Here is a 26,738-nt window from a genome sequence, read left to right as displayed (position 1 = left end):
ATAATCTGATTTCAGAATCAAAGGGATCTTTGCACTGGGGTGGAAAGGTACTGAGGTGGAAAACCACTTTGTGCAAGCCCTGGAGTCATGGTGGAAGGCTTGGCAAGTATCAAAAACCACAGAAACCAGAAACTAGAGAGAGAATAAGGTGACAGATTCTATAACCTCTTTTTTCACTTCAGAGTATTTAAGTAACCTCTTCCTTTGGTGGTTTTTTGCTGTTTTGTGAACTGGGATTCTTTGCACCTGTTTGATATCTATTGGGATTTAAGATGCCCAGTGTGGTGCAGTAATCTGGAATTGCTGGAGCATTTATCAATTAGTACTGGGTAATTTTTATTCTGATCTCTCCCAGACTTAGGTTAATTAATGCAGGAAAAAAACCTCTGTACCTCTGCAAAGACATATCTTGTTAAAGCAAGTTATGAGGAAAACTCTGTGTTCTGTTTGGTAAATAAGCAAGACTTCAGAGGTTGTATGGTCTAAACACCAATCAACTGAACTGCTTGTGTACTGAAGACATGCACAGTCAGAAAGTGATTTTAACAGCTCAGCCAATTCAAAATTGATAAAGCAGTTTGACCTGATTGGAGATATATAATGCATCAACACAGCCTTAAATTGGACCAGATTGGTATTTCCATTTTTTTCTTGTATATGGAAATTCTAGTTAAGCAATGTAAAACACAGCAAAATAATTTCAATAATATATCAGCACATCTGTAATATTCTCTTCACCATTGCTGAATTCTCACAGAGGCAGGACATCAGATGAGATGTCCTAATTTATCCATAGGATGAACACTGCATTTGTGGCATTCATTACCTCTAGAAAATGGAACATTATGTTTCCGCAGTTAGATAAATACTGGGGGTGTTATGTTCCTGCAATTTATGTAAATTATAGTTACAGATACTAATTACCCTGTTTAAACTTGCTGGTTCCCCAAATACTTCTGAGAACTACTAATAATTATTAGCTTATCTTCTTTTAACACTGGAGGCTACCAGTAGCACCAGCCCATTTGTGAGCTGATAGGTTATTTATATTTTTGGATCTAGAGCTTATCTAAAAAGAGATTAATAAAAGGGCCAGATTAAATTACCTGTTCCTTGTCCACCCTGCAAGCATGAAAACTTCCTATTTTTAAGGTCAGTGTCTGCTTTCAAGGTGACATGAATAGCTACAGTTATGGGGATTGAAGGTAATTGGTATAAGAAGCTAACGGATATATGTGTCTGTTCAACAACTACAGCACTAGTATACTTTTAACAAAGAAAACAAATTACAAGCTTTTAATGTTGTGCTAGTTACTTGTAAAACTAAAATCTGGTATTTGGATTTCCTAGGCACTGCAAGAATGGTTATTTTCAGCAGGCACTGTTCACTGCAGTGCATTCCTGGGAGCTGCCGAATTCAGGTCTTTGCTTTGGCTTTTGCATTTTCACATCCCTCTTGCACTGCAAGTTGTGAGCCTTACAGGGACAATAAATGTTAACCTTCTGGCCTCCAATATAGGTTTAGTGCTGTTCTCATTACGCACCTATGAAAGAACTCTGCTGAAGTAAATGGAGATTTTTTTTGCCTGCCTTTTATAACCATGAATGCATTTTTATTCTTCAAAGGTGAAATGTTGTCATATTGTCCAGTGTCTTGGAAAAAACCTTTGAATCTGAGAGTTAAGAAGTATGCGCTGGCACTCAGTGTAGTGAACTTGTTAGGAGTTGGCAAAGAAGGCAGTGCCAGCCCTGGAGCCGGAGCGTTCCTGGGCCCGAAATGCCGGGGGCAGTTCGTGCCCACCCAAGGGCGGGTTCGCTGCGGGGAGAGCCCGTTCCGAGCGCCGCGCCCCGGCTGCAGGGCAGGAGCCTTGTGCGGGCTGCGGCCTTCTCGGGAGAGCGGCGTCCCCTCAGGGCAGCGCTCCCACCCCGCTCGCCCGGCCCCGGCGGAGGTGCCGCCGCTTGGCGGGAGGGCGGCGGTTCCGGAGAGGCGCCCCGAGGCGGGAGCAGCGGCTCCCGAGCGGTGCCCGGGCGGTGCCCCGTTGGCGGGAGCAGCGGCTCCCGAGCGGCGCCAACGGGCCCGTCCCGCCCCATCGCGTGGGCGCTGCCCGCGCTCCGGCCGCGCCCCTATTTATAACGTGTGCAGCGAGCGGATTGGCTGGGCCGGGCTGGCCGCAGACCCGCCCCCCCTTCCGCCGCCATGTTGTGTGGTGGGGCGGGGGCGGCCCGGGGGCTGCCGTGAGGCGGGCGGAGGGCGAGCCGAGGCGGCGCGGGCGCTGCTGGCGCTGGGCAGGGGCGCTGTGCAGGGAAGAAGGGAAGGCGCGGGCTGCCGGGCTCGCTTCTGAGGAGGGAATGGCGGATGCCGTGATCCGCAGTGGCGGCGAGATGGAGCCGGAGCAGCATCAGCGGATGGAGAAGACCAGCGCGGGCGTCCTCGGAGTGGAGAGTAACAGAGCAGGAGCCGCTGAGGACACCACACAAAATGGCGGACGCTCTGAGAGCGGTACTGCTGGGGAGGCGCTGCTGGTGGCTGCTGTTGCTGCAGAGGACAAGGTCCCCACAAACCTCAGCATCAGTAGCAGCAGCCAGCGCAGGAGCAGCATCTCGACGGCAAATGAACAGCAGCAGCAGCCGCCCAGCGGTGTGTTCGGGGGGCCGCCCCCTCTCCCTAAGCCCTCAGAAGACCAGCAGCCTGTTAGGAAGAACTTTCAGATCCCCAGGAAGAGCAGAGAAAAGAAAGGTTGTTCTTTCCCTTCCCCTCCCTTTTCTACCTCGCTCCCCTCTCCATTCGATTCATCAGGCAGCTCTCGGACACCTCACACGGCTGCATGCAAACCCTGCGCCGTGGTGGAGGCTCTGCTGGCTCGCGACGCTGCTGAGGAGCCGATTTTAGTGTCAGGATGTTACATTCTTTTCCTACCCCTCCTCTTTCCTTTCTCACTTATTTTGTCACGAGGATGAAACAAAACCAAAACCAAAGCTCGGCTTGAATTTCAGACCTCTACTTTAGAAGGAGGAGAAGCTGGATGCAATCAGAGTGGGCTTGAGTTGATCTCAGCTCTGCTGTTGGAGATGCATTGGCATGTGGAGAAGATGTTTCTTTGGAACGCCGACATCAGCGAAGACGGTTCGCTTTTCTCTTCCCTGACCTCCTCCCTGCAGGAGAAGGGTGTAATCCTGGTTAGGATCAACGAAACAAAGCCAGCAGAGTTGTCTTTCATTGATGATATGCAGAAGACTGTTCTTATCTGGTGAAAGTTCTTTGCAGGGAGAAAGGGAGCATCCCACGTTCTTATGCCTCGCTTTGGAAGCATTCTGCTTCCAAGTGTCCAGGGTTTGGTTTTTTTTGTTTCTGAGTAATTCTTCCTCTAAAAGCCTGTGGTATTTCTTGCTTTTCACAAGACTCCACTGGTTTCTGCTTAACTTTGTTTTTGTTAAGTGGAGTTGAAGACATATCTGATTTCCTCCCTGAAATTTATCTTAGTTCTTGCCCTTTTGCAATATGGAGTCAGTAACTTAGTCCATATCAAAAAAAATACTTGTTTGAATAGGCTTCTTGTTCTTCAGAGAAGAGGGTAACATCTTAACTTCTTGAAATGCTTTCTTCTGTAATGAAGAGATGAAGGTAGGTTTATTTCATTATCCAGTCTTTTCTCTCCAGTAATAGACTAATTCCTTTTGGCCGTAATGACCCCTTTTTCTTCCTGGTCTTTCCCATTGCCACCCCACTCTGGGGTGATACGAGTCTGGCAGAGATTCATTGTAAAAAGAACTGGGTTGATTTGGAGAAAAAAAGTCTTGTATAATTCGTCTGACAGAAAAATACCTGGATGTAACTTGGTGCCTCATGAACAATGGAAGTGTCTTGTGTGCCACACCCAAGTGTGGTTACACCCAAGCGTGGTTTAAATGTATTTCAGAAATGTTTAGTACTTAACCAACGCTATTTGAAGTTCCACTTTAGCATTTGGTTCCAATGTGAATGAAAACCTGCAAAATACCTCCTCAGGTCATCTAATTCGTCATTTGACTATGCTGAGCCATCTGCAGTGTGCAAAAAGTTTGGATTGTGTAGTTCAAACCTCAGGCTTCTGTGGCCTCTAAGGTAGAAGAGGAAGCCATTCTTATCTCACTTCAAAAACTGACTTGCTAATGGCAAGGTCATTTGAACCATTGTCACCTGTTTTCCTTTCAGCCTGCAGAAAGGCTCTCGGGTATTTTGATCATTCTGATGACTTGGAGCTTCCCAAGCTCTTGGAGCAGACCGTGGTTCTCCTTCAACCCACAATGCTTGTGTGTTTACAGCTGTTGAGTCTTGTTCTCAAGGCATGGACTGCCAAGCTGCAGGCTGAGGACAGCTAAATTGCTATTGGGATTTGGAAATTTGTATTGTCATTTGGAATGATGCAATTCAGTCAGTTCTGGAACTGAACTGGAAGATTAGCACTGGATCATCTGATGCCATAGGTAGTGGCTCTTGCAGCATCTTTATTGCTAGTGCTTAAATACATCTTGTTAAATTGCAAAATAATGACACCAGTTCCTCTCAAAAGAGCTCTCTTGGCTTGGTTCTGAAGCTCAGCATGAAGCAATACATATGGAAACTTCCTCCATCATTCCTTGCCTTGCAGTTGTCCTTGTTCTGCTTTTTAAACCACCATGTCTTTCCTGGTCATGCTATCCTGAGACACAGCTGCTGCCTTGATTGTGAAGGCTTAGCTGCCATGTACAGAGGATCACCTTGTTGGAGGTGTTTGAGTTTGTTTGGAGGTGGGTTTTTTGGTGGATTTTTAAGTATTTTTAAACACCAAAATGTGTTTCAGGAACAATTTTTGGTAGTGAAGAAATTAAAAATTGAATCTGGAAAGCACAAATGTAAGAGAACATTTAAGCTTTAGCTGCCAAAATTTAGGCTTTAGCTGCTTGTTTATCTTCTTCAGAATTTTTCTTCCCTCTTATCTTCCCGAGACTTAAGTCCGGACTGAAAGTCAGCAGAAATCCTTTGTAATCTGAAGGAAAGATACCCCTTAAGAGCTGTGATCAGTTTGCACAGGGAATTCTTCTGATTTTCTCATTCTTTTTGCTGGCATAGGAATTCAGGAAACAAATGAAAGAAAAGTTGGCTGCAACATTATTTTTTTAAGGTGTGCCTGCGTTTGTCTTCCTCCTTAGAAGTTCCTTGGAGGTTTGTTTTCTTGGTACATGGAGTTTAGCAATGGTGCTAAGATCTCTTGAACTGCTTATCTGTCCTTTGTCTTCAGGCCTTTCCTGGCCTCTTCTAATTCAGTTGTCTGATCTTCACAGGTTTCCAAGTTTACTTGAAACCTGAGAGGTCCTTCATAGGATTAGGAAAGCAAATTTTAAGGATAAATCAGTGTAAGAGCACTTTTAACTTGCTGAACGATATCAGTGATCCCCTTACCAAAGGATAATTCCACCAGTGATGCTGACATTGCAGCCAGTGCCTTTAAGGCGTTGCTTGATTAAAGCTGGAATTTCTTTCTGGAGTCTGTCAAAGTAGCAAATGACTGCTGTTTCTCAGGCTGAGGGGGGAAAAAAGGTCTTGCTTTTACCCATGAAACTCTGCAATACTTGAATGAAGGTCTAGGTTGTCCCTTTTCTAATTCATCCTTTTTCCTTGTCTTTCGTCCTCTAATTTTCCCTTTCTTTGGTAGAGATGTGCATCTGCTGTTTGCTACACGATATTTCTAGGTGGAGAACTCTCAGTCCCTGAACTTGGTAACTGTTTAGGCCTGTTGAGAGCACAAGACATTTTGGGCTGAAAAAGTAAAGGTAAAAATGTCACAGTTCATTAACACCACAGATTTTTTGTCTTAGTCTTAAAAAATGAAGAGAGAAAGAAATTGAGACTTAAAAGGGTGTAGCTCAATAGAGCTTTTGTAGCAGGAGCACTTGTGTGTGAAGAATGCTAGCATTCTGCCAACTTCACTGATAGGAAAATCATTAATTTACTTACCTCCCTTCAAACTTTGTTCAGGATTGCTCTGGGAGGATGGCTCTGTCTTCACATTCTGACTTAGGGCAACTAAACCCAGGAACTTCAGTCTCAGCTTTCTTAAGCTGAACCATCAGACAGCTGTGAAAAAAAAGTAGAGCCTGTCAGACATGACATACATCCAAACATCCAGTCCAGTCCCTGTCCCTTGACTAGTACTTATTAGCTAAACTCAATTGCCACCTAAAAACAATTACATAGATTCCAGTGCCCTGGTAAAGATGAGCAAACCCAGTATTTATTTACTTATGTTTACCTGTTCTGAACAAGCCAGCAAACCCCAGAACAATTGACTTGTATTATATGGATGCTGCAGGTTAATCCTTACTTTAATTACTGTTTGATTAAGCCAGGGCAGTAAAGGTGCAGTGTATCCCCATCAGCTGTGTACAGCAAGCCTGGAAGATATGTATGTGCACATGGCTGGTCTTTGAAGTGCTGGAGGACTGGGGTTGAGCTCAGCAATTTCATGGTTTGCCCGGGGGCACAGGCAGTTGGTGTCTGCTGTACAAGGTCTAGTTTAGTACTTCACGGTTTTAATTTAGCTTTTTCTTGTTTCTGCACTCCTTCCTTTAGTGAGGTACAGGCCCTGCTGTGGTGACATTAACATCTTAGACCACCACTGTCCCTGAACACCTCAGCTCAAGTGGCAAACTGAAAAGTACTGCCTAACTACTCACCTCCCTGGGGCAGTGTTTCATGTTTTGATTGAGACCATGAAGTCTGCAGTGCCTCAGGTTCTGGAGGAAAAAACTGCAACAGTCTATAAAAAAATCTTATTTTCTGTTTTCCATAATTGAATGATTAGGTAGGGCTTTTCCATAAATGTGTTGAGCACTAAGTGTGTACTAGTTTATGCAGATTCTCCCTATCAGGAGAATAGGGCAACTTGCTGGTTTAGGGCAAGTCTGTTTCAGCTTGCTCCCCAGAGCTTTCCACAGAGCAGAAGATGTTTAAACACAAACAACAGCATTGTTGATAATACTGTGTGTATGACAGGATCTTAATTAATGTAATAATGTGCCTTTTCCTAGATTTGCATCTGGGAAAGTGAGACATTATGTATGTCGTGTGGTGGCTCTTTCTAGCTCACCCTGCAGTGCTTTCCACTTGTTTGGGCTCCAGATGGAAGCAAGAGGCTCATTTTTACTGAGCTTGTGTCCTGGGGGAAGGAGGGAGAGGGGATAAGGTACAGTAAACACTGGAAAGAAAACAGGAAATTCAGTCAAGCAGCTGGCACAGATAACCTTCTGCCTTAACTGATTGTTTTGAGGAGCTGGCAGTGTGTGAGCCCCAGATCTGTCCGGCAGGCAGTTTGTGTGAGAGTGTCCAAGGGATGTTTGGGGCTGGGGTGGAACAGGGGGTGCTTTTCCAGGGTGTGTGTACCTGCAGCAGGCTTGTTTTCTATTACCTCTTCAGTACAAGAGCATTCAGTCCCAGTTACACTAAGTTGAGAATTCCGTTCACTCTCAATTCTGTCTCCTCCCATATTGCTGTCAGCTTTTGAAGAATGAAGGTGTGGTTACTGAAAAGGATGTTACTTAAGTATGGTTTCTAAATCACTTTCATAATTTCCGCTCTTAAAAAAATCACTTTCTTATTGTTGGTGGTTTTGGAATCCTTGCTTGATTTCAGTTTGCAGATGTAGTGTTGCCTTCTGAAGTGTGCAGCTTTTACTAAGTAACACAGAACAGTTTGGTTTTCATTAGGAACATTTGTTTTATATTGAGGCTTATGCAGTAAATCTTTTCTGCAAATGAGGGAAAGATTGCTGCCTAAATCTACTGCCATATTACTTAATGAAATTGGAGGATATACTCTGAAGATAGAATTAAATTTAATTTGTTGTTAGAGTAATGGTAGGTTGCTTTTTTGTTGTTTTTGTCTTTGTTTTGTTGTGTTTTTTTGGTGAGATTGGTATTATTATTGTTCCTAACTGTTGTAACTGCAGTAAAAATTGTGCGCTTTTCGTGGGTTTTGGTGGTTTTGGAAGTTACTCTAAGGATAAAAAACCCACTTCTTGTGTTGTGCTAGTTCAGTTCCCCCAGAGATGTTATTTTCCTGGCCACTACTCTCAAAATCTGCACTGCCATCCTCTGTTGGCTCCCCTGGGGGTTGCTCCTCTGATCAGTTTGTCACCTTGGCACCCAAACACAGATAAGAAGCTCAGGTACATGACTGCTTCCCTGTGGGAACTGGGTAAAGGTTTGCCCAGGAGGGAATTTGTACTTTAGCACATCAAGGGCTTTCCTTTTAAAGCAGGTATAGTAAGGGATAACATCATCAAGCATGAACACAGGCAGTGGGGTCCTGGCATTTTTAATAATAGGAGCTTATTTGTCTTCTTTAAATAGGATTGGATTTCTTCCTATTTAGCTTAATTGCCATAAGTAAACAAACACAAAACCTCATAATAGTTCTGAGGTGGGGCCAAGCTATGAAACTCTTGTTGAGGTTTTTATTAGGACAATTTGTTCCTGCTTCTTAATTAAAGGAGTTAATTAGTAAATTACAGTTCTGAAAGTTTAATTACAGTGTTTTGCAGTACATATTAGATGTTTTTCAAGGGGTAAATTCAGACTTGAGGTGCTTCCCTTAGAAACTTCTAAGAACTAGTAGCTGTTCAAGAGCAGTATTAAATGAACACAATTGTGATTTTTAAAAGATGCTATCATTCTAGGAAATTTTAAGATAACCTTTTTTATGTCTATATTTGCCAAGTAGGTGTTTTGTGTTTGAAATTGAATCACAAACCATTTATCTTCATGCATAAACTGTCAGTGAACTGGAAACTTAGGGATGGCTTCACATGGGAAGACCCTATCGGCGCTAATTATTTTATTTCTTCTCTTTTATAGCACTCTTTCAACCAGTACATCCAGGGTCTCGAGAATTTGAGGAGATTATAAACATTCTGCATCGTTCCTACTTGGATCAGAGTTCAGTGTCCAATTTTAAATACAAGAGAGCCAGCTTAGTTCATAGTGAACTGTTGGAAAAGGAAGTGAGTATATTTGTGACTTCTGCTTCTCAGTAAGGTGCCAGTCAAATGACTGTGCTTCTCAGTCTAGAAGCAGAGACCTGGGCATTGTTTTCAGTTATGCAGTTGGTCTTTAATGGCGAACTCACATCCCCAGAAATGAAAGCAGGTATTTTTCAGGCAAGTTTATTATTGCATAGTTTTAAACTTTTGCCTGCCAGGTACTCCAAGAAGACTAAAAGAAAAACTATTTGACACCACTTGTCTGTGTGTTTTTAGCTGTCAAAAACTTTCTTAATTTTTATTAAGGTATTTTAATAACCCAGAAATTTGTTTTAATGTCTTTATTACAGGGCTCATGTTTCCTGTGAAAATTAAGATTAAAATATTTGCCTGATAGAAGTTTCCATAATCTCTGTAGTTTTGTTGTTTTCCATGAAGTACTTTAGCTAAAGTTGATTACTGGTCTAGTAATTGGAGCACCTTGGTTGAAGCCCCTCTGCTGTGCCTTATGTGGTGCCTCTTAAATCCAGCCTTGGCTTGTTCTCATCACTCTCAAATGAAGTTTCATTCCCAGTGCCAAAAAGCTTCACATATGAAGTAATTGAATAATATATAATTTGTTTGCTGTGATTATTATCTCGAAATTATGAAGTAAACTGAAGCATTTTCTGCTATTACATTAATTATACATGGTTACAGCTGAGAAATACTGGTAAAAACCACCTCAGCAGCAGTGAGGTGCATCTGCAAAAATATTTGCACAGTGTAAGACATCTGTCTCCTAAAAAGAAAAAAAGTCTTATTTCTGGAGTTTCAGAGGTGATGTGAGAGGCATTGGGCTGGATGGTTCTAGCCAGTTCTGCTACAAAGATCAAACTAAACTGGTTTGTTTGAAGAGTGTCTCTCAAAAAACCAAATACTTGGGCAGATGAAGCCAATTAGATTTCCCACAGCTATAATGTTCTTGAAATCTAATTGTAGCGTCCGGTGATTTAATTTGGATTATCTTTTGATTATTTTTGTACACTTGGATCTGCTAACATAGATGGGGCCTTAAAACATTGACACTTGAGTGTGGCAGCAGCAGTGTGTGCCTGTGTATGAACACCTTTGTGTGTGAACAGTTCACAGAGAAACGCAGAGAGCTGAAGCGGGACGGGCGCCTGGACAAGGAGCTCTCGGAGAGTCACGCCTTCCTCATGGTGGATCAGTGCCAGGTGAGCCCTAAGCCCTGCAGGGCAAATGTTTTCTTCAGCACTCAAGAGCTTTTGGGGCTTTGGGTTTTTTCAGAATGGTTTTATTGACACAATCTTAAAGTTACTTTTGCACAATTCAGCACTGGAAGGTGTAGAAGGATGGGAAAGGGATCTGTCACCATTTAAATCCTCTATTCCCTGCTACTTCAGGTACTCCCTTTACATGACTCTGTATCTATCTTCTCTGATTTAGGCTCTGTTTTATAAATAGAAGGATAGATTTTCTGGATGACATGTGAGTTTTTATTTGGTTTGTGTTTGTTTTTTGTTTTTTTTAATTGAGGAATGTTTTGTGTTTTCATTGCATTTGGGTTTTGGTGTTTTTTTCTTCTTTTTTTGCATCAACAATGTAACCTACAATATTTGAAAAGGGACATTGTCTTCTCTGTTTCTTCTTTGATCATGTACTTTTAATTAAAGTGATGGAAAGGTGATTTCTGTGCTTTGTTTGCTATTATAGAGTTGGGATTTCTTAAGCATGCAGTCATTTGACAGGTGTACTTCTGTTTTAAATATTAAAATTTTCTGTATTAAAGGCAAGTAATATTCATATACAGTATTTAAGGTATAGGGAGAATGTGGATTTTTAAGATACAGGTGAGTCTATGTAGCTGTTTTATATCAGAGTTCAACTTACACAGTTTAATAGTTGTATAGAGAATTCAGACTAGTCTTGCCTGTGTTCGTAAGGGTTGGGGTTTTGTTTAAATCTCAGTTTATATTCTGTAATTGTAATTTCTCACTGTTTGTTCTGTTCATATCCTGGCTTTCCTAACACGCTTGCATAAAAAACTGTCTGTTCTCTTTAGATCCGGAGCATATGTGAAAAGGGGCTGCAGGTTGGCCACTCCAAAATCACAATTCTTGGCAGCCCTTCCATGGGTAATTATCTTTTGATTAGAAGTGCTGGTTATTCAGTAGCAGTTGGCAGATAATCTGATGCAGTTGTGTGAACTTCCAGTGTTTTTTGTATCACTGCAGCAATATTACAGCAAGATGTTTTTATCAAAGGAAATAGACATCAGAACATTATTTCATAGCTCTGTTTTTGAGTAGTTCAGTTAAATTCCCTTTCCAAAGGGAACACCTAATTCTCATTTGGCTTTAAGTCAAACCAGTATCCCATGTCTTTCCAGTAAACCTGGGGGGCCAAAGAGCTAATGCAGTGTGTGGCTGGCTGCCTCTGTGTTTGTTTGTAGGTGTGTGCATTCAGAGATGGACACAGTAGCTCAGCTCAGTTTTGATGTAGATAGAACTAAAATTCTTGAATCCACAAATCCAAGAAGAGCGTAGATAAATTGGAGACTTAGAAGAGTCACAAGGTGTTACAGAGTTTTGAGAGTGCAAGACAGTAAGTTCCTTTTGCAAAGCTTTTCAAATAGAAAATTAGGAACTAATTTTGTCATCCTGTGTGAGAGGAACATGGTACGGAGGTATCATGAACATGGGAAACAGACAGTATGAATGAATATAGAGGTGAATATTGAAAGCAGAAATAGGTGTGAGATGGAGAGCAAAGCTTTATGAGCATGTGATTTTTTACTGTTTAGCTGGTCAAGAGTCTGGAGCAACTTGCTCAAAGCAGTTAAATACAGACTTGGAATGAGAGGAACCTAAGCCAAATGGATGCTTTTTAGAGTATCTGAATTGAGTTACAGTTCTTTGATCTCAGGTAGTCAGCCAGACCAACAGATGACAATGTGTGTTTGAGGCTGTAAAATCTATGAAATAACTAAGTACAGAAAAGCACAAAATTATTTTACCTTTGCGCTTGAGTGTCAATTGTATCTTTATTCTTTTGTGTGCATTGAGCTTTAATCCCATGTAAGGCTTTTTAAATCTCTAATGTTTTAACATTCAGCATCATGTGTTTTGGTTTATTTTTATACTCTTCTCAGGTGTATATATCTCCAAGCATGCTGATTTATTGCAGCCTAATCCTCTAGAATCTGGAGCAACTGGAGATGTGATTGTTTTTAAAATAATAAAGGTAATTTTATCTTGCTGTTCTTGAAGGATTACATTGCTTACTGGTAACACACAGGTGATTTTAACCTAACTTACTTTTAATTTGTGCATCTGGACCTCTACTAGATTTAAAATCCAGTACTGATATTAAGCTTGAATAAAGCCTAATAAGTTGTTTTAGAAGGCAAAAATATGTTGGGTTTTTTTTGAAAGTATGAAAATAATGTACTTCCAGAAGTAGCTTTCTTAATGGCTTGTTTTATTTTCTCTGCTCTTTGTTTGGTACTTGAAGCAATTTGTCAGTTTCCAGGACAAAGCTCATGCTGGCAATTCTGCTTTATTACAGGGAAAAATGAAAAGCATGTCTGACTACATTGGTATGAAAGCAGTGGAATCAACTGTCAAGAGCGTGTTGGATCCCACCCCCAACCACGAGTGTCATGTTTCAAAGAACGCAGCTAAAGTCGCCTCCTTGTTGGCTTACCGAGCCTACGAACTCACTCAGGTACAGCCGAGCCCGTGTTACCTTCTGACAGAAAACCTCCAGAAACAGAACTGCTGAATGATGGAGGGAAAATCACTGGAGTTAGAACAGTCCCTGAGCTTCCCTGTGAAGCTGCAGCTGGGTGTGTGTAGCAGTCCCACAGGTGCCTGCATTACAAATCCCAGAACAGCATGGCAGCCTCTGCTGTTCCCCTGCTGTGATCCTGAACCTCAGGCAAAGATCTCCCTCGGATTAGGGTGGAGATGGAATAGGAAGTAACTGGGGAATGTACATGGGACTGGAATGGAGGCTGGAAGAGAGGACTTGGGGAGTTTGAGGTGTGAAAGTAAAACTGGTTTGTGGTCAAGTGGGACTCCTAAAAGGGAAAATGTTGGCTAGGCAAGAATAGCATTTTTCTTTTTTTTCTTTTTTTTCCCCGCTTATTCCCCTTTCCAGATTCTCAGGTTTGGAGATGAGGAGGGAAGACACAATGAAATCAGTTCCAAGTATTTATGTTCTTCCAGGTGTTCTATCTCTTACTGCAACAATCTGTTGCAGTCAGATTATTCCACCAAGTCTGCAGATTTCAGGATCCTTGCTTGAAAGCATTCTCTTCAGTATTAACTTCTTTTGTCTTCTGTAAATCAGTGAATCAGAGGGCTAAAAAATGAATGTATTTTTTCATTTCTCCTTGCAAATTTGCCTAAATTAACATTTTATTTTGGTGATTGAGCTAAGGATAGACTCAAAAACTCGTTGCAATATTTACTCTCCTCTGAATTTTTTTGTTTTTTATTAGTTAATCCCTTCTCGCACCAAAAATACTTTCAAGTAAATGTTGCATTTCAGTAATGTTTTATTCTTGATTCACTCCTGAAGGTACTGTCCATATCTAAGTGTTTAATAAAGGAAGGAGAAGATAAAAAAAAACCTACCTTAATTTATTATATAGCCTAGTACATATGAAAGGAGCATTTGAAAACGTCTTTATTTTGAATACCAGCATTTAAAGAAAATAATGATTGCTCCAGGCTTCTGATTTAACATTGTCCCTTCTTTTTCCCAGTACTACTTTTATGAATACGGCTTTGATGAGATCAGGCAAAGACCAAGACATGTTTGTCCTTTTGCTGTTGTTTCATTTACTTATAAAGACGACATGGTACAAGGACCAAAATTTGTGCCCCCATCAAGGTAAGCTAGGAAATGAGTTGTGGAAAATCTGCATGTAGCAGGAAGAATTCATAGCTCTTGGCAGTAGCTTAGAATTGATTGAAATGAACAGTGCTGAAGTGAATGAATGTGTCACAGGGACTTAGCATACTAAATACTTCTAATGCAAAGCAGGAGGTGCCAAAATTGGTTTTATGCAGCAGGGTGGCCCCTGTGGAAGCAGTTTTGCTGCTCTTCCCACCTGCTTGCCTTTTGCCAGGGTGGAATCCACAAGTAGTGGGGGGGGTTTACCTAACTGAGGAAATTTGTGGGCATAAAAATGTTCACAGCCTTATCTTGCTTGGTACTCTAAAATAATACTCTCTATATTTTGTCTCTGAACCCTTCACTGGTGTCTGCTGGTGGAGAGAATAAGATGGCTAGTTGATCACAGATCCACTGTGATACCTGTGCTGATAGAAAGATGTCCAGGTGTGGGGACTGTACTGTGAAATGCTAAAAGCAGTTATCAAGGTATCTAAAATAGTACAAGATGCTGAGCAGTGGTAAATTGAGGTTAGAAAGGGACTTGGCAGTCTTCCTATTTTATTAGACGGATAAACTATTCTTAATGTAAAATTCAGTGGTCAGAATTCTCTGTTCCAGCCTAGTCATTCTGTGTCTCTTCTTTTGTTTAGAACAAACACCTTCCACACAGATAGAAGTACAGGTAAGAATGAATTCCATTTTTTATTTTTATGATACAGACAGGGAAGATTTTGATGATTTTCCCCCATAGTTTTATGTTTGACCAGTTTAGTTATGCTGAGTGTATACCTGAATTTTATCCTGAACCATGCTGGTTGCTGATACTGGCTGATCAAACAGACACCTTAATGTGTATGTTCTTTTATCAGAATGAACCACAAGTGAGCAAAATCAATAGTCTTTTTTCCCTCCTTTCCTAGAGTGTAGTAGGAACTGATCTTCAGTTCTTGAATCTCCTGTTCAGTTGCAATTCAAATAATATGATTCTCTGTCATGCTTTGTTTTGAACCTCATTCAAGCAAAGTTAATATGTATGAAAGTGGTTGACAGTTAAGGTAAGGAAAGAGGATATAATTCTTTAGAAATTAGCATCAAGGGCGTGCTTACACTGACAGGTGTAGGTAACAAACCAACCTCCTTTACTCTGCTCAGAGCAGATCAAAACATAACAGGGTTGATAACATCCTTTCTGTCGCCTTTTAACATTATTGTCTGGTATTAGTATGAAATTTTCCCTATGCTGATTTTGGAGATTCAGCAGCCTCTTCTTTCAGTCACAGCTGGCAAGTGGTTTCACTTAGTCTTCCTTTCTCCATCTTAAATTAGAGAAACCTAGTGTTACATTGTGGAGGGGACAGCTTTGGAATAAAGGCAAACTTGTGTGCCACGTTTCCCTAAAATCAGCAGCACGACCTTTCCTTCCATGCAAGCTGTGAGTATTGCCATTTAGACAGTAAGTTTAAAATACTGCTCTATTAAAACTCTTTTGAGTAGAAACTGGTGAGTTTTGGATACATTCAGGTGAAAATCTGAAATACTGACTAAGTGCCTTAAATACATCAAACAAGACTTGAGTCATATATGTCCAGAATTTTCTTGAGCTCAGGCACATGACTGTCAGCATCTCTTTGCTGTTTGGTGTTTTGTTGTTTGTGGGTTTGTTGGGTTTTTTTCCATTCAAGTGACGCACACTCCTCTGCAGGAATAAACACCCCTGGCTCTTTTCCAAAGAAATTACTCTTAAGAGCATGTATTTAGTGGTTCTTATTTTATCAGTGAGTGTAGGAAGACAGAAGGTGAAAAAAGAAGTCTTTATTCTTTTTTTATCTCTCCCCACTCTTCTTCTGCAGTCCTGAGAAGCTTGAGGTTGAAAAAGTTGTAAGCATTGATCAGTTGAAGAAAAAAATTTCACCAGCATTGTTCTTGAAAGAAACTTACCAAGAAAGAATAGAAGGTAAATTGTTTCTGGTTTAATTTCTTTATATTCAGAATTTTCAAGTTTTCTGAATTACAATTTTGTTTCTTTTTTCTTTACACTCTCTTTCTCCCCTTGTATCCTGTCAGTGTGGAAGAATGGCGTGTACTGTAGCCTGTATGAAGTTGTGGAGAAGTCCCGTTCTGGGAGTCACTTAGAGGGTTTACTTCAAAAACTAGAGAAAGAGAAACTTGTGAGTGCAACAGATTTGACTATTCCTATTTTTAAAAATAATTTTGCTAGTTAGTAGTTCCAGGCATACTACAAGATCCACAGTCTCACTGGAATTCCTTACCTGGCATACTCTTAAGTATCAGGGCACTTCTCTGCCCAAGACAGAGTTATCTTACAGTCAAGAAGAGTATTCATGGTGAGCAAATGTCTTTGAAGCAGTTTGCTCTTTTTGCTTGAAAACAGGTCCTTGTGAAACCACTTGTGGACAGAGGATTTCTTTTTCTTCTTTCTCCTTGGCAAATGATGTCCCCTTATGGTAAGCGTACTTTGGTTTTGTGTTTGAGTTGGGTTTGTTGTTTTGCCTTTTTTAGGGGGGTGGGTTTTTACATACTAGATTGACTTTGGGTGGTCCTCTCCTTTTTAACTGTTTTTATTTTTTTTTGTTTTCTAGAGCACCAGACTGGACGGTCCCGTGTGCTTCATGCAGTGTTTTTGTTTCCAGAGTCTAGAGGTGTCCTTAACTCAGGTAGGTTTGCTCACTGTTGTGTGCAGGTTTATTTAAACAGAGGTGATACTCTGTTGAAGATTTTGTAGTACCCAGTCAGTGTGAACTAAGAGTAACAGTTTGCATTGATTATGGTCATGGTATTAGTGTTTAGAAATACTTGTTTCTTCACAAAAGCAAATGTTGCACATTGTAGGTTCATTTGTTCATATTTGAGAAATTAAAACTTGTTGAAATTTCTTGATATAGCATCCCTGGCTTCTGAATTACTTCTTCATGGTCATTCCAAACTTTGTTTCACCCAGCATGTATTAACGTAGAGTATTGCGAGCTAGTCATCATTTATTTATAGCTTCATGGTTTGATTTTAATTGTGGATTCCCTTTTCTCCTTTTGGCAGCGCAAAAAAGTGGTCCATATGGAACACAGAAAAATTCAACTTCCGTGGTTTCACAAGAGAAAAAGGAAATCGTTCCAGAATTCACCAAGTTGGTTCAGTCTCTGCATTTTGCTTTGCTCCGGTCCTGTGGACACAGCGGTGTAGCTTACAATGATGTTGTGGAAAAGTACATTCATGAGTACTTTAGAAAACTCTACAGTGGCCCTGGAAGAGGTAGAGAATTTATATTTCGTGAGTACACAACACAGCTGGATGACAAAAGATTTCTGTTCCCTGCCCCAAGATACAAAGGTCATATTGGCACCTGCTTGCAGAACTATATTTTTGGTTGTGAGGCCTATCAGCTCCCCGTTTCCAGAGCTAAGGAACTGCTGGATAGAAATAGGAAGCCTCAGCGCTTCAGCCCCATCTCAGATTATGAAGCTACAGAAGACTATTCTGACTTTGCCAAGGCCAGATGCAGGAAAAGGATCCATCCCAAATATGAAGCCACTGCTGTCAAAAAAAAAGTGCCTCCTTCTGGAGACCGTGATCCTGGAAGAATCATGGATCTTATTAACTTGATCCAGTGTAGGAAGAAAAATGTAGGTGGAGATTCTGATTCTGAAGACCCCAGAATTAGGAGTGGTCTGAAAAGAAAGCTGGAAAAACAATCTGAACATTTGCAGAAATACCTAAAAATGAGTGACTCTTCAGAGAATATATGTCAGTGTGAAGGTAAGAAAGTCTTTGTTTAGAGTTCTTCTTTAAACATTGTTATTCAGAGCATATTTAACGCTTAATCATCATAGATTATCTTCTTGCACACTGTGGCAATTTAATGCATGGTGATTCATTTAAGCATTGGCCTGAGATCTGTCAATAGAGATAAAGTTTATTTTTTGCAGGTTTCCACTTTTTAGGAGACAAGGGGAATTTTTCTGGAAGTTGCTTTTGTTTAGCCTCTTTGGAAAGAAAGCAGACTTTCAAAGAGCTTACTTGCCTGTGGAGCTGTCCAAAGGCTTTCTAATACAGACCACTTAGCAGACTTGATATTGTCTTTTGCAGAGTTTGACTTTGCTGTAATTCTTTGTGTCCACTACCCTATTTCATACCTGACAAGTTTAGATTGAAGGGAAGAAGCATAGTTCAGTTTTGAAATAGCTAGTAATGTGTGTAGTGGGACAAAGGAAACAACCTAATAAGTTTAAATAATTCTCTACATGAAATTATCTACATCCAAACCTCAGAGAAGATCACAGATACCTTCTCACTTAAGGTCTGCCAGAAAAAACCCTTTGATTTCTGTTTCCTTGACCATTTTCTCAAGGCAATTATAGAAGCCTCCTGCAGAAGGGGGAAATAGGAACGGGGTGACACAAAGCAGAGGGGATTTCCATCAAGCACCAGTCGCTCTCGTGCATGTGAATCACGGGAGGATGAAGTGACTGATCTTAGTTGTCCTTAGTTGTCCTCTTGAGGGGACAGAAGAAACTGACTGGCCTGTAGGGATGAGGATGAAGGAGGCAAAGGGTGGACTTTATGGTTGGGATTCCTGCTTGGTAGATTCTGTGAACCTTCAAAGGTCTTTTGACATTGATTAATGATGTAGAATACGTGATGAAAACATGTCTACATTTTTGTGAAAATAAGTGTGTGTACATACAAATTGATGTAAAGATTGAGACTGTGGGTACGTGGCAGATGTTTGTGGGGAGATCTGATTTTGTTTTTATTTTAAGACTGAGTAATGGATTCCTTTTTCCTTCCTCACCCTCTCTTAAGAGGGCAGAACCTTGGATTCACCACACTATGCATTCTCAACGAATTCTGGCCACGGCGGCCACGAGGGTGACTTCAGGCAGGACGTGTCGGATGCTGCGGCCGAGCCGGAGGGGCTGGTCAGAGCCGTGCTGGAGATGCTGGCTGCTGCCGGCCACTGGGACCCGGCGCTGGCACAGTCTGTCACTCAGGCCCTGGCCTTAGGCCCTGAGGAAATTGAAGAGGATGTGAGACAAAAATATGAGTATGAATCCATTCCAGCTCAGGACAGAGATGATCATGAGCTTCCTAACGCTGCTCAGGCTGACAGTGCTGCCTTCAAGGACCCGCAGAGCCCGGCCATGCTGGAAACTGACGTGCCGTGCTTGCCCTACCCTGTCGATGTCAGTCTGCAGCTCGCACCCAATGAAGCACCCCTTGAGCACACACTACATTTACAAGTGAGTGAAACTGCCGACATGCTGACAGGGAAAGTACTGTTTCCATAAATATGAGACCGAATGAAAAAACATTCTGTTTTTTTACAGAGGCAAACACAGATACGTACTAACTCTTCTGTGAAGCTTTTCTGTTTGGTAGGAGCATAGGTGGAAATTTTCTCCACTCTTAAGTGTGTGTTCATGGTTCATTATTCTTTTTGTAATAAAAAAGGAGCAGAGTTGAAGAATTCTGAGCATTTCACTGCATGCTCAGCTCTCTTCATGTGCCTTCTTGGTGCAGTGCTGTATATGAGTTCCCTTGAGCTTAGGGATCACAGTGCCCCAGTTCCTTACCCTACAAGAGTGATTGTACCATGATCTCTTAGTGGTACTTCCACACAAAGTCCAGTTTCTAAGTCATAGAGCAGGAATGAGTTTGTCCTACCTGTAATCTCTGCTGTTTTGCCTCTACCCGTCTGGAATGTGAGATGAAATTGTTTTTTTTTAAGGGCCCAATACTGGTTGTAGGCAGTGCCTCAGTAACTTTATTATTTAAATTTAAATTATTTAAACTCTATTATTTAAAGTGCCTCATGGCTTTAGTCAGGTATCAAGACATCAGCCTGGAAAGAGTGAGGGTGCAGCCACTTCTCCCCTCCCTTCCCCTTGGACACCCCCAGCTTCCATACTGTAAAACCAGTGCTCAGGACTGCATTAGTAATGAAAAACCCAAGAAGTACCTTGTGGAAATGTTTCCAGGTTTGACTGGATTAGATTGATAGCAGAATTGACAGTGAACTTACTTCTTTCTGTCAACTGCTCAGAATGCAAAAACTTAATAGTGAGCAAATCCAAAAGAAGTTGTTTTGAGATGAGCATTTTGCTTGGTTTTTAGGAAGCAAGCTCTGGGAGTACCACTGAAGACTGCAATCCCTGTCCTAGTGCACCTATGGAACATGGCTATCTCAGGCAACATCCCTGCTCAAATAATGTAGGGGAAGTTGGAATGCACTGGAAACTTATCCCAATTACAGGTAAGATGGATTTTAACTCCTCTGTTCCTACAAGTAGTGAATGAAAACATATTCTAAAGGTTTGTACCCGGATTCATACATCCATTCCTGGATCACATGCTGGTACACAAGCACATCTGTAGCTTGTGCAGTTGTTTCTTGTATTTGATTAATACAAAAATCTGCTGGATGAAAACAGATACTGGTGGAGAATATTGGTTTGGCCTCATATTAACACAAATTAGAAATGTGAATGCTTTAAAAAGTATAGTTTTTAATATGGATGGTGAAGAAACTGAGCTGGGGTTATGAGGGTCTTTCAGCACTTCTTGCAGCACCTCTGAAGCTGTGTCAGCAGTCAATCAGACTGATATCCTCCCCTTTCAAGAAAAAAAACTTGTTTTCACTGTTACAAGATCAGGTGCAGCTTGCATCCAACTCCACGAGGTCATTTGTGTCTAAGCTTTTTAAAAGTGAGCATTTTAACCTAGTAGCAAATGAAAATACTTGAATCATATGTTGCCCTGCTTGATTTCTAATTTAATTTTTAATTTGTAATGGAGGTATATCCTGTTATGCTTATTCTACATTTTCTTTTGGAAAACTACTTGTATTCTGCTTTTTCAGCAGACTTGGACTGTGCTGTTTGACTGTCTTAGGAGCTGTTAAATGTACTGTGCTTCTGTACCTCAGCAGACTGTAACACTTGAGTATTGGGATTGAAGTTGGTTGGTAGGGAAGGCATAACAGTAATGCTGTTTTCAGGCTGGGAATTGGAAGTTTTGGTGTATCAGCTGTGTGTGACTTTCACACATGAGATGATGGTGATGGTGATGATGAACTCTTCTTCTGTAGGTCTGAAATCACCAGAAGAGCCACTGGAGTATTTGCCACCAACGGATGCACTTCCTAATGACCCCCGGGTAGTAAATAGACAGAGAAATTCTGATTATCAATTGCCATGCTCTCCATTTTCAGACACACAGAAGGGGACAGCAGAAGATGGACATTACACAGGACAAGTGGAGAAACTCGAAGATCAGTATGAGCTAACAGATCAACCTTTTACAGCTAAGCATTCCATTAGTGCAGTAATAGAGACAACACTGTTAGAAGAATATCAGCTCTTTGCAAGAAAGATTGAAGAAATCTTGCAGCAAAAAAACATTCCTTATGTCAGTGACATGTCCACGCCAGTCCTTTCTGCCCAGGAGAGGATAATGAGACTTTCTGAACACATCTGTTTGCAGGCATCAGAGGTTTCTGTCCAAGAATACGTGGAGAGCCTGATTGAGAAGCTGGACAGTGTCATTTTGGCTTCTTCATGCATGAAGCAGACTCCCCCAGTTTATTGTAGTCCTGGAGCCCTGGAGGTGGTGAGCAGCACTGCCCCCGACACGCTGGCCGTGTGCAGGGACAGCGGCACAGAGCTGCTCTGCAATCACCTGGGGGAAGAGCTGCATTCCCGGGAGCAGCCTTCAGCAAGCCTACCCCATGGGAAGGAGAAAATGAGTCATGGGAATGCTAAACCAGAGGATCTGACTTCTTCTGGTGGTGATCTCAGGGAACCACCAGAAAAGACTCAGAAGTCCCCTAAGAACTTAAACATTTCAACTCAACCGGCTTTTTCTGATTTGATAAGCAAGTTAAAACCTGAATTATTTACCGGTTTGGTCCAAATAATGGAAAATGTACAGAAAAACAGTCTCAAATTTTATATTCATGAAGAGGAAGAAAGTGTTCTCTGCAGAGAAATCAAGGTAAAGCTGTTTCAGTTCAACCTCTCTCTAGTGTCAGAACAGAGTGTCTTTCAAATCCACTTGTATGAAACCGGACTCACTTCCGCTGTGAAAGTGAGTTGTGGCAAAAGGCTGTCCTGTCCCATTTCTTCAGTGAGCTTTGTGGTAGTCTTGCTTATATTTAGCTTTTACATAAGTCTTTTTCTTTGAGCTGGAAAACAGAACAGGCTGTAGGTTGGTCCTGTCTGAAGATCCTGCCAGGGGGTGGGCTTACAGAAAAAAGGTGGTAAGTGAAGAAATGTGATAGCTATCATTTTAGAAATTGGGGTTTTTTCTCTTCCCCTCTAATTAATAGTAGACAGAACTTTGAGAAATCACTGTGCTTTTGTACTTAAATGTGTAAGATGAAAGTTGTAAACTTCTGGCCTTCCTTGAAAATTGGGGCAGTTTGATACTGTCAGTTGGTTTTGTCTGTGTGATTTGATAAGAACGACTGAGTTGCTGAAACAGCTACTCTGTGTTGCTGCATCCTTCTGATTAATTTTTGGGAGAGATCAAGCAACCAGTCCCTCTGGGATTCACTGAAGTGGAAAATCTTCTTGCTGTGGGTGTTATCTGGGCATTGTTTTTACCAACCCACCTATTGACTTTTTCTTTGTCTCCTCTCTCTGTGGTGGCAGGAATATCTGAGAAAGTTAGGGAACACAGAGTGCCATCCAGAGGAGTTCCTTAAAAGAAGAGATAATTCAGATAAACTGTTGATCATTATCCAAAATGAAGACATTGCCAATCTCATCCATAAGGTATGTCCCACGTAAGTAACTGTGAGCTCAGAAACCTGTTGGCAATAGTGAGAGGAGCTCATTTTGGAGCAAGGCTGCTTTCTTCTAACAGCACAGCATTCAACAGTACCCTGTGTTTAGCTGCTGTTTGAAGAAACAAAATGGTTGTAGTAAAAATGGTCTTGTCTCAACACTTACTCATAACGTCTTTCACCACCATGCATAATTTATATTTATTGTTAGTAGTTGTAAAGCTGTGCAGAGGCCTATGTAGTTCTGCTTCTGGTTCTGTGATGCTCTAACAGGAGGTAAAGGCAATTTTCATATGACCTGAGCTATTCCTGCCAGCTTAAGACCCTGTGCTGGACAGAAAGTAAAATTACTCAAGTGCTCAATGTCCATTTACCTTATTCCTGTAATGCTCCTGAGAGAGCACCTCCCTAAGCAAGAGAAGATACAGAAATTTTTTGAAAATGTGTTTTGAAGTTTGGTGCTTGGCATTAGTAGGTAAGAGAGTTCTGTAATTCCTTTTTCTGTGTGACCTGTGGTTACACCTCTGATTTCAAATGTTTTTCAACAGATCCCTGGCCTGGTGACTCTGAAGAGGTTCCCTTGTGTCAGCTTTGCCGGGGTTGATAGTTTGAATGATGTGAAGAATCGCACTTACCATGACCTGTTTGTGTCTGGGGGTTTTGTTGTGTCAGATGAATCTGTCCTTAACCCAGAGTCCATCACTACAGGTAGGTGGGATCCTTCTGGAAGCTTTAGAACTAAAATCCTGACGTTTCAGTATGTGAGAGGTCCCATACTCACCACAGTGAAGGTTCAGGTCTTCCACTTTTTGTGATGTTCTTTGAGAACTTCAGCTAATTCAGTCTCTTTTCTCAGCCCAGTGGTGTTCTTAAAGAACACAGGAACAGGGAGATTTTGTCTTCAGTTTGTATTACATTGTGTAGTTATGTCTGTGGAGCCTTTTATTCCTTACTACTCCTTCCACAAATATGCTATATATACTTTTTCTTCATTTGAAATTGAATAGTTAATGAAGTTACAATTTTTGGAAATATTTTAGCAAGGCAGAGTGTGTATGCTGAGGTCAGCTTTCAAATACCACTGCTGGGCACTTGGGGCAGCTCAATTTTATGATACTGCTGTTGGCCAGTCTGCATGGAATAAAACTTTGAAGTGAGTGACTGCTGTTTGTAATTGTGTGATGGTACTGTGATGAAAACAGGAAACAGCTCTTTGTATACACTGAAGCAGTATTTTCAGTCTACATACCACAAAAATTAACTTTTATTCAATATCTCTCTAACAGATAAACTAAAACAGTTCCTAACATTTCTGGAGGATCTCAATACTCCAGATGGGAAATGGCAATGGAAAGTCCACTGCAAAATACAAAAAAAACTGAAAGAGCTGGGGAGGTAAGTAAGGTTCTATAATACCAGCTGTTAAAATGCTTCAGCTTTCATTATGCCATCCAAAACACTTAAATAGAACTTACTCTTAGTTTGTCAGTTGCTATTTAGATTGACCTTAAATGGTTTCTAATAGTGAGCTTTCCCCCCACTGCAGGATGAATGCCAATGCCCTGAACCTGCTCACCCTTCTGAACACCTATCAAAAGAAGAACTTGGTTGAGATTCTGTCTTACCATAACTGTGATTCACAAACTCGAAATGCTCCAGAACTTGAATGTCTCATCAGGCTTCAAGCTCAAAACATACAACAGAGACATGTTGTCTTCCTAACAGGTAAACCCCACATTTGTCAATGCCTCTCCTCCTTTTTTGACAATAGGTGCTAAATATTAATACAAGCTCCTCTTTCATGTGTTTAGAAAAGAATCTCAAGACGCTCTCGAGTTACGTTGACAATGGCATCGTGGTTGCTGCTGTTGATGACTTTATGCATAACTTTAAAAGTCTTGTTGGGTTTCCCAACTCTGTTACTGAGCAGAACAACCTTGCTTCCTGCAGTGATGGCCAAAGACAATCAGGTGAGGTCAAACACACTTAAAGTTTCCATTCTAAACTGCATGTGTGGGGTGGAAGTGCTGGGACAGTGTGCCTTGACTCTGGTCAACAGCCACTGCAGCTAGCAAGGAAAACCCAACTCTCAAGCTACTCTTCTGTTTGAAATGATCGAGGAAAAGCAGTGGGGATGGAGACCTTAAACACAGAAGTACAGGCTAATGTGGTATTTGAGGCACTAGACAGGGCATCTGCTTTCAGGAAAAGGGTAAACTTGTCACTACCTGCTTTATCTACTTAGAGTACATAAACTGTACTGAGATGTCAGTAATTGTACTCCTTTATTTGTCTGATCAAATACTCACCTGCTGTGTAACTTTAGATGCTGTTTTGACATTGTCCCCTTTGGAGCTGGGAGTTGGGATTTCCCAGCACTAAATATGAGCACGGTGTGCAGAAGCTTTTAGCACCAAGTAACTGGACACTCCCACAGAGGGTTAAGTGTGTGTGTTGAGTAAGTGAACACGAGTGGCAGAAGACCAAGACTTAAAGTGCTGTTGGACTGGCAGACCTGAAGTGTAACACTGTGAGTAGTGTATGGCCTTTTTAACCAAAGTTTATATTTCAATAGAATAGAACTTTCTCTCTCTTTTAATGTAGTTCTTGTAGAAAAGGATGAGAAGGATGAGGAGGACATGTCTCTGGATTCAGGGGATGAATTGTCAGAAATAGAAATCTGCAGTGGTGCCTCTAAGTATGATACTCATGTGGAAGCTTTGCAGACAAAGGCCAAGGGCCCACATGGAGTAGATGCTAAAGAAAGCTGCTTATCAGTTACAGAGTTACCTCCTGAAGCACAAACTGGCCTTGGGGAAAAGATTTACAAAACTGACTTGGAAGAGAAGCAGCCAATTACTCCAGTTTCTACAACATGCTCTGCTGAAGGAGAAAAACACAATGCAGTTGAACAAACTCCTTTCAGTAACTTCCAGGTTTATAGCAGACAATTAAACATGTTCCATCAATTCAGCCACTTTCATGTCCTCACTCATCAGACTTTTCTGGGAACAACATACCCAGTTTCTCCTGCAAATCAAAACCAAGAAGGCAGCAATTATTTTCTATCTGCCTACAATCAGAGCATGGATACAGAAAAGTCATTATCACCTGGTGGCTGGGATAGCTGCTGTGATCCTTCCAGGCCATATTCAGAACAGAAATGAACTCTTAAGTCTCTTTTTCTAAGTTGCTGTGGACTTCTCTGTTTCTAAAATGTTGGATTAATGATTTCTATTTTATTCTGGAACAAAATGTTTCTTGTTCTTGTTATCTCAGATGTTTTCATGTTCTATTTAAATCCCTGATGGCCTGTCCCTGTTGGAACCATCTGAAAATTTAAATAAATACATATATTTTTTAACGTTTACTGTACTTGAATTATCTTGATTGTTGGCACTTTTAAGTTTCTACATTTGTATTTGACCTGTTACCTAAACTTCAGTTTGAGGTCTGTTTAATGTAAAGCTGAATGTTTGCCTAAAATATGTGAAAGAGCCAGTTGTTTTTTTTTTTCTTAACCAAAAGAGTATCCGAGTCATGTTTCTTTACATAAATATTAAAATTAATGTATTTATTTGACATGGACACAAATTTTGTACAATGTTTTTACATAGCTCTAAGGCAGTGTACTTATTTTCATGACTATATACTGGATTTTGGCTAAATACCTCAATTAGAGTAACCAATGGTGCAGTTCCATTACAAAAAATCAAATAAACTCTTAATGCACAAGGGACTTGGTAACACATTGCTTTCTCTGTGGTTTTTACATTGTTTGCAAAGTGCTTGAGGAACACCCAAGCTTGGTTTCATGCACAGCAATTATCTGTGTGTCTCACTTGGTGCTCTGTGCCATAGCAGCTCCAGCAGTGTCCTCATGGCTTTTATCTGGCCACTGTGATTACTGGAATGAGAGAAGGACAAACCTTAATTTAATGGTTGTGGGAATTCAGTTTGCATCAGAAAAACCTCAGTCCTCTCCCACTTCAGCTTAATGATTCCTGGGGCTTTCAGGGCTTTTTTTAAATTTG

The 26,738-nt window shown here is 41.1% G+C and overlaps 1 protein-coding gene across 5 annotated transcripts; it reads left to right on the top strand.

The window, feature by feature from the left end:
• Positions 1–2,229: 2,229 nt before the first annotated feature.
• TASOR (transcription activation suppressor) lies at positions 2,230–26,584 on the top strand. Of its 5 annotated transcripts, XM_084214161.1 has the most exons (24): positions 2,230–2,737; positions 8,872–9,017; positions 10,121–10,213; positions 11,062–11,134; positions 12,151–12,242; positions 12,567–12,725; positions 13,771–13,898; positions 14,555–14,586; positions 15,231–15,336; positions 15,755–15,858; positions 15,969–16,072; positions 16,297–16,369; positions 16,505–16,579; positions 16,959–17,675; positions 18,723–19,159; positions 20,034–20,172; positions 21,007–21,911; positions 22,571–22,693; positions 23,253–23,412; positions 23,991–24,099; positions 24,251–24,429; positions 24,516–24,674; positions 25,309–25,402; positions 25,483–25,645. In XM_084214161.1, exons 1-24 carry the CDS (start codon positions 2,350–2,352, stop codon positions 25,499–25,501), a joined length of 4,614 nt encoding a protein of 1,537 aa, XP_084070287.1. In that variant the 5' UTR covers positions 2,230–2,349; the 3' UTR covers positions 25,502–25,645. The 5 variants fall into 5 exon arrangements, with proteins under 5 accessions (XP_084070287.1, XP_084070285.1, XP_084070286.1 ...); XM_084214159.1 differs by having other exon boundaries at positions 21,130–21,911; positions 25,309–26,584; XM_084214160.1 differs by lacking the exon at positions 25,309–25,402 and having other exon boundaries at positions 25,483–26,584.
• The last annotated feature ends 154 nt before the right edge of the window (positions 26,585–26,738 follow it).

Source organism: Fringilla coelebs (assembly GCF_963513975.1).
Source record: "Fringilla coelebs genome assembly, chromosome: 13".
NCBI classification, from domain to species: Eukaryota; Metazoa; Chordata; class Aves; order Passeriformes; family Fringillidae; genus Fringilla; species Fringilla coelebs.
The sequence above is the reverse complement of the archived record's forward strand: the minus strand, read 5'-3'. Positions and strand labels throughout refer to the sequence as shown.